Source organism: Euphorbia lathyris, chromosome 6 (genome assembly GCF_963576675.1).
Source record: "Euphorbia lathyris chromosome 6, ddEupLath1.1, whole genome shotgun sequence".
Lineage (NCBI taxonomy): Eukaryota > Viridiplantae > Streptophyta > Magnoliopsida > Malpighiales > Euphorbiaceae > Euphorbia > Euphorbia lathyris.
The window spans coordinates 42,144,341-42,157,982 of record NC_088915.1 but is presented as its reverse complement, the minus strand read 5'-3'; the positions used below and the strand labels follow the sequence as shown (position 1 = coordinate 42,157,982).

Below are 13,642 nucleotides of genomic sequence, written 5' to 3'. Positions count from 1 at the left end.
AAGAGATAATAATTGCCTCTACAGAAACGACAAAAGGCAAAAAGCTCATTGAGAAAAGAAAACAACTCCAGGTGGTATTAAGTGGGCTTCAAAAAGAAATTTTAGCCCATCATCGAGCATATGGAAGATACAAAGTAAAAGCGAAGCCCTAAAGAACTTCACATAAAGAAATATAAAGGGATGGACATTTGATATCACATCAAATAAATGAGCTAAAAGTAAATGAACACGTTGACCAATAATAAGCCTTATGCAAAAAGTATACCGCCAAGGCACGTGCCCCAATCATAAGACCTGACTTGAAACATACGCTCCTAATTCTTAGAATGCAGCATAACTCAAGGAAAGGGGAGGCAAGCGCAAAAGTGTATAGATACGTGGGTCAATCAAGCATTGCAACATGGAAACCTACTCATTTGTAGGGGTACCATTCACTCATCTCTATAAATAGTCATCTTGAAGAAGCACAAGGTACACAATCACTTTACTTCACTCCCAGTAACATCAGTGACTTAAACATCAGAGAAGGAACGTCGTACTCCCGCCCCCTCTGCGACAATTTACTGATCTCATCTCAGGTGACTGGAAACTGTCTACCAAGCGTACGTTGCAGATTGGGAGACATCATTATCCATTATTTCAATTGAATCGAATCGCTGATAAACATTTTCAGTACAATACTAGAGTCTATTTTGCAAAGTTTAGGTGAATCAATAAGCTTATAACAGTTCAAAGTACTGGAAATCAATGATACAGAAAAGACAAGTTGATCACACACGTCTTAAGTTCAGTCAGTTCTTATTTTCTCATAGAAAAACTTTGAACCTCTATGAAGGTTACATTATTCCGCAGTTCTAGACAGCTTACTGATATTGACTTGCAAGTTTGCCTTCCTTAACAATGTAATTTTGGAGTGGAAATTCTTCTCCCTTGAAGTATCTCGCCAGCATGTCCTTCACTCCATCAGCATATCGCAGCTACACAATTTCCATCCAATTTTTAAAACCAGTTAGCAAAACCAAGTAATGATGCCATGCGAAGACATTTCAGAGAAGCAAATTAGAGAGAGAAAACTAAAAGGTCAAAACATACTTGTGCATCAATGGTGGTTCCAGAAATATGAGGGGTCATAGCTTGATTTGGCATATAACGCCACGGATGGTCCTTTGGAGCAGGTTGCGGATACCAAACATCCCCACTGTAACCTGCAATACAATTCAAAAGGGTCCAATTTCAGAGAAACTTGTTCATCTATAACCATTATCGACGATTATTTTCTCACTCCAACGATCCACTAACTCATGCCCTTTTATCCAGACTCAACTGTTTTAGCTATTAACTGTAGGCAAAATATTCGGGTACCTCCAATCTGTCCACTGGAACAAGCATCAGCAACTGCTTGTGTATCCATGATTGCTCCTCGGGCATTGTTGACAATAAGCACTCCCTTCTTCATCTTTGCAATCCTTTCTTTATTAAACATCCCCCTGAACAACAAAAGTAGATGATATTTACTTATTTATACGAATTAGCAATAGATGCTGAACAGCATATAAGAGAAATCAATATACATTCACTAATGAGTCAAAAATTATACCTTGTCTTCTCTGTAAGAGGTGTGTTGATGACAATTACGTCACATTTGGGAAGGATTGCATCAACATCCTCCTCAAATTTTGCCCCTAACTGATTCTCCAATTCGGGGTCCATCTTAAGTCGATCATGATAGAGAAGATTACAGTTGAAAGGTTTCAACCGTTGGAGCAAAAGTTTACCAATTCGTCCAGCACCAACTGTTCCCACTGTCTTTCCTTCAAGATCATAAGCTCTGTAAGAAATACCTGCTACATTCCAGTCTCCACTAATAACTTGATGGTACCCAGGTAAGAAATTTCGGACAAGAATAAGAATTCTCATGAGCTCATCTTCTGCCACTGAGACAACGTTGCTTCCAGTCACTTCTGCAACAGTCAACCCAGCAGCAGCAGCGGCATTCAAATCAATATGATCAGAACCAATTCCAGCAGTTAGAAGCAATTGTAAGTTTTTGGCCTTTTTGATCCTTTCTGCTGTAACATAGGCTGGATGGAATGGAGTAGTTATGAGGACATGGAGGTCATCAATATGTTTTTCAAGTTCTGCACCAAGGAAATGGAAGAGAAAAGTCAAAATTTTGGCTTCATGATATCCTTAAAAGCAAGATTCTTCAGGAATTTAGACTCTATGCAGAATACTTCTAACTGATAGAGAATCAAAATTAACAATTAAATATGATTATGCAACAAGGAGCCACCATTCTTACCACAGTCTGGTCCTTCTTTATCATCAGTGACAATGTATTGGTGTCCTTGTGATTCAAGCCAGTCGCGTATGCCCAAAGCTCCCTCTGCACACCCAACAAAATCGGGATTCATTGAGGCATACTCATTGGCCTTGTAGAAAACCCCAACAATCTTTTTGCTCTCTGCAGAAGCCTATTAGCACACAGAAAATTATTAAGGCAAAAGGAGATTAATTAATTAATCTATATGTTCACTTGTTTGCAATGATATTCTCTGACTTGTTTGCTCTCATGCTTACCTTCAAATTGCGATATCAAATATATCATGGTCACCTTACGAATTGTTTCTATTATAATTGCTCATCTGTAATTTGAGAATAGAGATATCATGGCAACCATATGATGAGATCGTGAAGACTATTTCGGGTGTTTCAGAGGTTTCGGATGAGTCGGTGTGTCAGCGGGAGACACGCCGTCTCGAAGAGAGGATACGCCGTGTGGAAGAGAATGACACGCCGTGTGGAAAAGAAGCAGATTCTCTGCTTCTCCAAAACTATTCACACGGCGTGTGGAGTTCCCGACACATCGTGTGGTCTGTCTGAACCAACGGACCCCACTACCTTTCAACTGCCTCCTATTTACATGTGTCGCTTGTTAATTACATCTTGTGCCATCAACCTTGTTACAGTTCTGCCTGTAACGACCCGGTCCGGAGTGGGTGGCGCCGGGGTAAGAAGGCCTGAGCAAGGAGCGGCCCTAAGGGATGGCGATGGGGGTAGGAATGAACTGAATCCCACATCGGAAATGGAGAGGGAGTGATTGGGGCTTATTAGTAAGATGAGAATCCAATACATGCAGACGCGTTTTAAAGCCGTGAGGCCCAATGTGTTGGAATTGGGCCAGAGCGGACAATATCTACATGGTATTGGAACAGGGTGTTACAATTGGTATCAGAGCCGACTCTCCACATACGATGTATGGTTCGGGGACGAACCAGGCGGAAGCTGGTGGGCCTGTAACGACCCGGTCCGGAGTCCGGAGTGGGTGGCGCCGGGGTAAGAAGGCCTGAGCAAGGAGCGGCCCTAAGGGATGGCGATGGGGGCAGGAATGAATTGAATCCCACATCGGAAATGGAGAGGGAGTGATTGGGGCTTATTAGTAAGATGAGAATCCAATACATGCAGACGCGTTTTAAAGCCGTGAGGCCCAATATGTTGGAATTGGGCCAAAGCGGACAATATCTACATGGTATTGGAACAGGGTGTTACACTGCCACTTTGCATTTACTAGTTTGCCGTCGAGTTGTACTTTGTCCGTTTCTCTTTTAAATTTATGTTAATAGTTTGTTCTTAAGGGTTTTTATTGTATTTCCCTTGGTAGGTCTAATGGTATACAAAGCCCAATTTTAAGTTGTATGCATCTTTTAATGAAATCAAACACAAATTATTCCAATGGAGGCTAGGGTTTTATCCCAAATTGGGGGTTCATCTCCTTTAAGTGGAAGCTTGAAAATTTTCTCTCTGTTGGTTTTAAGATTAAAACCTCCAAATTTCATCTCTCAACAATCAATCTGCATCAGTTGGTATCAGAGTTAATCGTTTCCTAACCCGAAACTTCTTTGGTATGGTTTAACCTAGATTATCTCGGTAACAAATGGAGGCATGTGACAAGAAGCTTGAAGATTTGAGGCTAGAGGTGAGAGCTTCAAATGAGCAAATTAGGGAGCAAATAAGGATTTCCATGGAAGGGAACCTAAGGGTCTTCTTGGATGAAGAAGGTTTGACAAGGTTCATTAAAGGAAGGGGAGGGGAGATTATTTAGTTAACCTCCAAATCCCACCAATTTGGTGGGACTGAAATTGGGGTTATTTCAAGGTTTCCATTTAAACTCCTTTCCAAGCAAAGTTAGCTAAATAACCCCCATTTAATTAATCTCTTCTAACCTTAAAACAAGCTGACCCTAAGAAGAGAAGAGGAAGGCCCTTTACCACGGTCATCTTCACCTAGAAGGAATCCATTTCAACCACACCCAAACAATAGAGGTCCAAGGAATCATGAAGTGATGGGACTTAATTTTGTTCTAGTTGATGAGGTTAATTATGACGATGATTATGTGTATGGGCATAATGAACCTAGAGGAAATAGGGATGTGGGTTTTGTGGGGAGGAATCCCTATAGTGGGAATGTGAATGGGAGAAATCCACCTAGGGCTAATTTTGATAAAGATGATGCTTTTAAATTTAAGGTGGATTTACCTGTATTTGGGGGAGATTAGATATTAAGGAGTTTTTTATGGCAAAAAGCATCATTGGCCTCTGATCTTTCATTTTTTGGTTTATTAAGCCTTTGATCTTTTATTTGGATACATTAAGTCATGGATCATTTATTTATGGTCTCATTAAGCCCTTTATGACTAAATTAGTAAGTTATGAATATCTAATTCTGTTAAAAATACTTTATTAACTTCATCTGTATTTGAAATTATTAAAAAAATATATTTTTACAATTTGAATTAAGTTTTTTACAGTTTTCCTACAATCACATTTCACATCCAAAACTGCTTTCAAACAGTGAAAAAATACAAATTTCGAATGCAGGTGCAATGAATAACTTGGAAGTGGAGAGGTTCTTTCAATATGCAAGTACACCTTCAATATGCAAGTACACCGAACCATAGGAATGTGAGGTTGGTTGCATATCATTTGAAGGGAGGAGCCTCAGTTTGGTGGGATCAACTTGGGTAAGAACGAAGACGATGGGGAAGGGAACCGATTCGGGCTTCACAGCGGATGATAGAAATGTTGAGACAGAAGTTTTTACCATCGGATTATGAGAAATACATCTATAATTCCTACCAAAAGTGTACACAAGGGAGTAGGAGTGTGCACCCGATAACCTCGGAATTCTTGAGGTTATCAGCTAGAGCCCAATTGATGGAGTTCGAAGAGTCAAAAAGCGTCTAGGTACTTGGAAGGGTTGAGGTACAATATTCAAGATAAGTTTAGGACACAAATGGTGATTAGGATGTAAGATGCAAGAAATTTGGCACTATTCACAATTAAGCACTAGAAGTAGGGAGAGTTATAGGCAGATGGGGGAGAAGGCTATTCTAAGGTTAGAGACTAATCGAGACTTATGGATAGAGGGAAGCAAATGTTAAACACAAGTGGGGTTAAAGGTCCTAATGTTGTGAAGGCACCTTCGGGTGATGTGAGGCAATTTAGAGGAGCTCTACCAATTCCTAGAAACAACAACAATCCCTATGCTAAGCCGATCAGTTCAAGTGTTTTTTATGTAATGGGTCAGGGCATCGTTCTAATGAGTGTCCAAAAAGGAGGAATACGAATATGGTGGAAAGATATGAAGATGTTGATGGTGCCTATTGTGAGGATCTTGAGGATGAGGAGGATGTGGACTTAGAAGATACCCATGTCATGCATGTTATGAGGAGGTTGCTTGTGTCAAATCGAGTTGAAGAGGATCAAAGCACCTATTGTTCCGAACAAGGTTCTTAGTGCAAGGTGAGAGTTGTAATGTCATCATTGATATTGGAAGTCAAGAGAACATCATTAGCCAAGCCCCAGTGAAGAGATTTGGGTTGACCGTTGAAGCACATCCTAGCTCATATAGTGTGGAGTGGATCAAGAATATGGGACAACTTAAAGTCAACCAAAGATGCAAAGTACCCATTGTGATTGAGGATTATAAAGATGAAGTTTATGGTGATGTGGTAGATATGGATGCATGCCATATGTTATTGGAGAGACCTTGGCAATATAATATGGATGTTGTACATGCAGGAAGCCGGAATAGTTACAATTTCGTGAAGGTGGAGTGAAATACATACTCACTCCTATATTGGGAGAACCTAGCAAGAAGAAGAAGGCTACCCTTATTGTGTGTCTGACCCATAAGCCATTCATTTCGGAGTTTGAAAAGAGCCAAATAGTGTATATCGTGATGGTTGAGGGCTAGTAGCGGGAAGAATGGAGAGCAGGAGTTACCCATTGAAGTTGAGGGACATTCAACATCATATTGACTTAGTACCTGGGGCTAGTTTACATAGTCTTCCTCGTTACCAGATGAGCCCTGAAGAGAGCGATGTTATGAAAGAGGTAGAAGAGCTAGTTGAGATGAGGTATGTCAGAGAAAGCATGAACCCTTGTGCGGTTCCGACCTTGCTTACTCCGAAGAATGATGACTCTTGGAGGATGTGTGTGAATAGTAGGGTCATTAACAAGATCACCATCCGGTACAAATTCCCTATTCCACGCGTTGATGACATGCTAGATCAATTGAGTGGTTCCAAGATGTTTTCCACGATTGACTTAAGGAGTGACTATCACGAAATCCGTATAAGAGCGGGAGATGAGTGAAAGACGACTTTCAAGACTCGGGATGGCTTGTACAAATGGCTCGTGATGCCGTTCGGAATGACCAATGCTCCTACCACTTTCATGAGATTGATCAATGAAGTCCTCCACCCAATGATTGGTGAGTTTGTTGTTGTATATTTTGATTATATTCTTATATATAGTCAAACTTTAGAAGAACATATTGTGCATTTGCGTTGTGTTTAACTTGTTGAGTAAGCACCAACTTTATGCCAACACGAAGAAATGTGATTTTATGATGGAGAGCTTGGTATTCTTGGGTTGTGTTGTAAGTGGAGACGGTATCCGGGTAGATGAAGAAAAAGTGAGAGATATCCGTGAGTGGACTACGCCTTGTAATGTGGGAGATATCAGAAGTTTTCATGGGCCAGCTACATTCTACCAGAAATCCATTCTGAATTTTAGCACTATTGTGGCTCCTTTCATCGAATGATTGAAGAAATGAAGGGGTTCAACTGGGAAGATGAGAAAGAGAGTAGTTTTGTACTTATCAAGGAGAAATTGAGCATAGCACCGGTCCTTGCATTTTCAGATTTCGATAAGCTATTTGAAGTGGAGTGTGATGCTAGTGGAGTCAGAGCCGGGGTTGTTTTGATGCAAGAGAAGATGCCAATTGCGTATTTTAGTGAGAAGTTGTGTGATTTGAGGCAAAAATGGGTGACTTATGACAATGAATTTTATGCCATAATGAGGGTTTTGAAGACTTGAGAGCACTAACTCATTGGAAAGGAGTTCATATTGGACACGGATCACCAAGCTTTGAAGTATTTTGGAGTCAAAAGCAACTTCGAAGTTCCATGCATGCTAGATTGTCCGCATTTGTGGATAAGTTCCCCTACAAACTTATTCATAAGTCTAGACAACAAAATCAAGTTGCGGATGCTTTAATTCTGGGGGTGGCAGTCCAAAGACAATAGCGCTTGAGGTGGACACATTTGAGCAAGTGAGGGACGACTACAAAGAAGATCCGGATTACGGGGTAATTTTGGCAAACTGTTCCAACCAAGGAGGGGGAGTGATTACTACTTGTCGAATGATTATCTAATAAAGGGAGTCAACTATGTTTGCTTGTACTTCCATTCGGGAAAACATTATTCAGAGCATGCATGGAGGTAGCCTAGCAGAACATTTTGGTAGAGACAACATGTATGAAGTGGTGAACTCGCGTTATTATTGGCCCAAGATGAGGAGGGACGTAGCTTACTTGGTGGAGAGATGTAATGTTTGTCAAACTGCCAAAGAACATGTCAATAATTCAGGTCTCTATGTCTTTGTCGACTCTGAACACCATTTGGGAGGATCTATTTATAGATTTTGTTGGGGCAACCAAGAACTCAAAGGGCAATGGATTCTATCTTTGTGGTAGTTGATCGGTTTTCCAAGATAACACACTTTCTCCCATGTAGGAAGACAAATGAATCCTCGTCCATTGTTATGCTCTTTTTCGGAAAATTGTGAGGCTACAAAGGGTTCCTAAGAGCATCGTCACCGATCTTGACACTAATTTTCTTAGCCACTTTTGGAGGACTCTTTAAGCATACTTCGATACATCATGAAAGTTAAGCACCACCGTCCACCCACAAACTAATGGCCCAACGGAAGTTGTGAACCGAACTTTGACCATATTTGGCAAATAGAGTTTAGTTATTAGCTGATTACATTAGCTATTAGATGATTATCTTTTTGTTAACTGATTTGACTAGCTAGTGTAAACCTATTTGGTAAAAGTTAGCTGATGAGGTCATCAAGCTTAATTCGGGCGTTTCGAGGTTTCGGGCGAGTCGATATGTGAGGGGGGGACACGTCGTGTGGAAGAGAGAACATATTGTGTAGAAGAGAAGCAGGGTGACACGTCTTGTGGAAGAGATAACACGACGTGTGAAAGAGAAACAAATTCTCTACAACAACAACAACAACCAAGCCTTAGTTCCGAAATGAGTCGGGGGTCAGCTAACATGAACCATCATATAGAACCGTGAAATCAAGTCGTGTCAGCGACATAAATCCACTGCCTCCTATCCACAACCATATTTTCCTCAATTCCCAATAAACTCATATCACTCTCGATCACCTCTTCCAAGTTTGCTTAGGTCTTCCCCTACCCCTCACCATTACATCCCCTTGCCACTCTTCAGTCCTCCTAACCGGCGCATCAAGCGCTCTTCGTCTTACATGGCCAAACCATCTTCGTCGATTTTCCCTCATTTTATTCTCAATAGATGTAACCCCTACTTTTATCCTAATTATTTCATTACTCGCCCGATCATTTCTCGTATGACTACACATCCATCTCAACATACGCATCTCCACCACCGACATCTTATGAATGTGATAGTGTTTCACTACCCAACACTCCGTACCATATAACAATGCTAGTCTAATTGTCGTGTGGTAGAATTTTCCCTTCAGACTATTAGGCATGTCGGGGTCACAAACGAAACCTGTAGCACTCTTCCACTTCGTCCAACCAGATTTAATCCTATGAGCAACATCTCCATCTACTTCTCCATCCGTTTGGATAATAGACTCTAAATACCGGAAACAATCTGAGGCCTGACAACTCTCCCATCCATGGTGATTGTCCCCGCCTCCCTACTCCTATCGCCGCTAAACTTACACTCCAAATATTCGGTCTTACTTCATCTCAACTTAAAGCCTCTAGATTCCAAAGTTTGTCTTCATAGTTCGGGTAAATTTCATCAGTGGTATACAATTTCACACTTTGGTGTACAACATTCATTGTCTCATTAATATATACGACCTTATAGGTGACCTCCCACCACTTTAATGTACAGCTGGTAAAAATGACCAATCAACGCAACGCAACACCTCATCATTTTTCAAATCCTAAAAAATTAATTGTCTATTTTTCCCTTCTTCCTCACCCATTTCCCAATTTCTCTCCCTAACTCTCCTCTCTCTCTCTCTTCATCTTCTTCTCTTATATTTAGGTTCAAATTTCTTTCCTTCTCTCTCTTCTAATTTCTTTCTCTCTTAAAAAAACAGATTATTTATTGACTAATCACTGGTTGAATTCGAACTTTGTTGGCTTTGATTTCCTTTGTGTTTTGAGTTTTCTGGATTTTGAAAATAAGATAAAAATAAAAGAGGCACATAGAAGACAATAAATTCAAATTGGAATTTGGAAGTGAGGTTACTTTCACAGCAAAAAAAAAATGATACTCATTCATTTAATTAACGTCTGATCCTCCATATATAAGGTATGCATAAATCTAAGATATGTTTCATAATGATTTCTTATATAATTTTCATACTTTCCATACTGATTACTTCCATTTATATCAGATATGACCTTTCTTTTCTTTTCTTTTTTTTGATAACAGATATGACCTTTCTAAGTTCATGCCGGAGAAAGGCGTTTATAAATCATCAGTTGATTACGTTTTCCAGCTTTATATATTGTTTCTTTTCTTGCTCAATTTACCAAGTCAATGTAGATATTAACTCTCGATATATTTTACTGATATTACAGGATCTTGTGTTGTGTTGTGTTTTATTATCACACAAATAATTTGATATTTTTTAGAGAGAAAGAAATAATTTAAAGAGAGAGAATGAAAGAAATTTGAATCTAGATAGAAGAGAAGATGAAGAGAGAAAGAGGAATTAGAGAGAGAAATTGAGAAATGGGTAAAGAGGTAGAAGAAGAAGGGTAAAATAGAGAATTAATTTTTTAGGAGTTGAAAAATGATGAAGTGGCACGTTGACCAGGCGTTGACCGGTCATTTTTACCTATTGTACACCAAAGTGGGAGGTCATAAGGACGTACATATTAATGAGACAAAATGAAGGTTGTACACCAAAGTGTGAAACAGGGCAAAGGTTGTACACCATTAATGAAATTTACCCCATAGTTCCAACTTGCTCTCCACGCCTTCTTTCGTCTCAACAACCAACACAATACCATCTGCAAACAACATGCCCCATGGTATACCATCTTGAAGTGAACTCGTTAGTTCATCCATAATGATGGCAAAAAGAAATGGGCTAAGTTACCGACACGTCATGTGGTCTATGTGAACCAAAACACATCAATACCTTTCAGTTGTCTCCTATTTACATGTGTGCCACTAGTTAATTACATCTTCCATCAATCTTATTACAATTTCGCCACTTAGTATTTACCTCTGAAGCACCGATATGGGTACGCGTACGGATACGGGTACGCGTACATGTACGAAAACGACATTTCTAAAAAACATGAGATACGGGTAGGGATACGACAATTTTTTTTATATAATTGATAATATATATCATTTATAATGAAAAATTTAAAAGATATGTAAATATATAAATCACAAATCACATTCATAAAGTCATTATAAAACCACAAACAGAAGTTGAGTCGAAGAACAGAAATAGAAGTCGAACAAAAGTTGAAGTCATACGAGACTTCAATTTGGATAGAAGTCGAAGTCGATTTCAAAGTCCAAGTCGAAGAAGCCGAAGTCGGACAGAAGAGAAAGAGAGCAAGTTGTGCGATTAGAACAAGGAGATTACAATTAGGGTTCGTTCGAGAAGAAGACTAAATCAATTTGGGTGGATTATTTTTGTACCTGTATATTCTCAAACGATGAGTAAGTGGGGGTTGAGTTTTTTTTTTTAATTTGTAATCCTCGAAGTATCCCCGTCATATTCTCGGCATATCCCCGACGTATCCCCGCGTATCCCCTAATTAAAAAAAAGAAAAAGAAAAAATGGATACTTCCCAGCCGTATCTCGCACGTATCCCGCCATATTGTCGTACTTGAAATATCGGATACGCATACCGTGACCTCCAAAAAGCATCGGTGCTTCATAGGTATTTACTAGTTTGCAATCAAGTTGTGCTTTGTCTTTCTTTTTGCTAGGGTTTAATGGGCCTATAAAGCCCAATTTTAAGTTATATGTATCTTTTTATGAAATCAAAAACAAATAGAGGGTAGGGTTTTATTCTAAATTGAGGGTTCATTTCTTTCAAATTGAAGCTTGAAAATTCTATCTCTTTATTAGTTTTAAAATACATATTTCATCTTTCAACAAAATACATATTTCATCTTTCAACAATCAATCTGTATCATTGTACAACATTATTTCTGTTCAAAGGTTTAATAAGTAGCAACAAAAGAGTGGATAAAGTAATGAAGGAGAACAATTTGAATTTAGAAACACATATATTTACATATAGATTTTGACAAGAAAAGTTTATTAGTCCTAACATATGCATAATGTTGAACCCGAACTGAATCTCATGAGTGTCAAAACTTGACATTTTCAAACCCATAATAATAAGGTCTTTAATTTTGGTCTTTGCATCTTAAAATGTAAAGGCTCTGTTACCGTTCGATGCAAACCTAATGGACCCCACCCCTGACAAAGGCATGTGTTGACTAGTATTTTTCACTTATATTTCACTCTTGAATGATTGTATTCTGTCTGTTGCCAAGTGCCAAAGGCTACTATGCGGTAACGCCTATTGATCAGCCTTATCAACCTCATCAAATCAATAAACATGCAATCAAGACCGTTGAATTGTAACAAAAAAAAAAAAAAAAAAAAAGAACCAAAATTTCGACAATCCCCGATTGGTAAAATCAGTGATTCTAACTAGTGAAGAACCTCAAAGGGGTCAGCTAAAATGGTGGTTTTGTTCAGTGTATGTTGATCTATGGATTAATATTTCAAAGGGGTCAGCTAAAATGTTGGTTTTGTTCAGTGTATGATGATCTATGGATTAATATTTCAAAAAAGAGAATAAAAGGATATTGCTTACATGGAGATGCTTAGAGAGAATTGAGCCAGAAATTGGAGATGATGAAGCAAAAGCACGAATTGTAGAGACAACAGCACGCTTCATAGCCATTCTTTATTTGGCAAGAGGAAGATGAAAGGAGAAAATGGGCGTTTTCTTAATCAATGGTAGCTGTTGTGAAACTCAGTATCAGTATATATAGGAGAATGGATAATACATAACGTGTCCAATTTTGATTTTTCAGCTTTGTGCCAACTTTTTAGTTTTAGGTTGACTCTTAAGTTATATGGAAAATAGAGACTTATAAATCAGATCCAATAGTGTCTTATAAATAATCAAATTACTAAGAGTATCTTGATCCTCTTTATTCATAAAGAGTCTCTCTTCATCTTTTAGTACCTCTTTAATTCATTTTTTTTTATTAATCTATACTATATATAATAACAGAAACAGCGAGAAATAAAGTCTAGAAAGCTTTTTCACGAGTTGTCAACCACTTAAAAATTAAAATTAAAAAGAATTTAATTAATTAAGAAAATTTATATTTAATAATATAATATAATCAAATTGATGAATTTCGAGTGAGTCAGATTGGATATTAGTGAATCTGATATAGATTGGGATTGGTATAGATTGAGGTATATTAATTAATAATGAAACAGAATTTAATGTAAATAATAATGCTTAATGTGCAGAATTTGTAAAATACAATGCAATAAAAAAGATTAATTATTATTAATACTACATTCGAATGTAAATGGATCGTATACAGAATTTGTAAAGGTGCAATATAATTGTTTGGTGCCTTTTTTAGGTGGATTAGTTTGGATTGCGAGCGTGTCAGTAGCTTTATCTAAAACTAAAAAAAAAAAGCTGTAAATTGGATCTAACTTCTAATCAAACGAAAGTGTAAAAGACTTAAAGGACATAAAAGAGCCTAAAGTTCGTAGCAGAATCTAGAAGACTGATTATAACTACACTGAGATGTTGCTTAAAGAAGAGAATTCAAAGGTAAAACTTGCTTGCATTGCATTGGATGAGATTGTTGGCATAAATGGAAGACTACAGCTAGAATTTACAAGTTGAAAGTTGATCAAAATGAGTAAACTAAGACTGTAGAATAACTAAAGTCCGTAATTTGAGAATTTTTTGAGTTCTATTAGGATTGAGTTTGATTTGATTTCTGATACAAATTGAAAGCGATAAAGTGGAGGTT

The 13,642-nt window shown here is 38.2% G+C and overlaps 1 protein-coding gene across 1 annotated transcript; it reads right to left on the bottom strand.

Annotated features, from left to right (window-relative positions):
• Positions 1 to 706: 706 nt before the first annotated feature.
• LOC136232831 (formate dehydrogenase 1, mitochondrial) lies at positions 707 to 12,620 on the bottom strand. Its single transcript, XM_066022264.1, has 6 exons — positions 12,448 to 12,620; positions 2,303 to 2,474; positions 1,598 to 2,138; positions 1,363 to 1,487; positions 1,093 to 1,205; positions 707 to 977 (listed from the first exon to the last, which is right to left on the bottom strand). Exons 1-6 carry the CDS (start codon positions 12,535 to 12,537, stop codon positions 864 to 866), a joined length of 1,155 nt encoding a protein of 384 aa, XP_065878336.1. The 5' UTR covers positions 12,538 to 12,620; the 3' UTR covers positions 707 to 863.
• Between the last annotated feature and the right edge of the window lie 1,022 nt (positions 12,621 to 13,642).

Coding starts and splice junctions, on each gene's coding strand:
- LOC136232831 (XM_066022264.1), bottom strand. CDS start 12,537: ATGGCTATGAAGCGTGCTGTTGTCTCTACAATTCGTGCTTTTGCTTCA. Junction 2,139..2,302: donor TAAAGAAGGACCAGACTGTG/GTAAGAATGGTG, acceptor TCCTTGGTGCAG/AACTTGAAAAACATATTGAT. Junction 1,206..1,362: donor TTCCAGTGGACAGATTGGAG/GTACCCGAATAT, acceptor ATTGTATTGCAG/GTTACAGTGGGGATGTTTGG.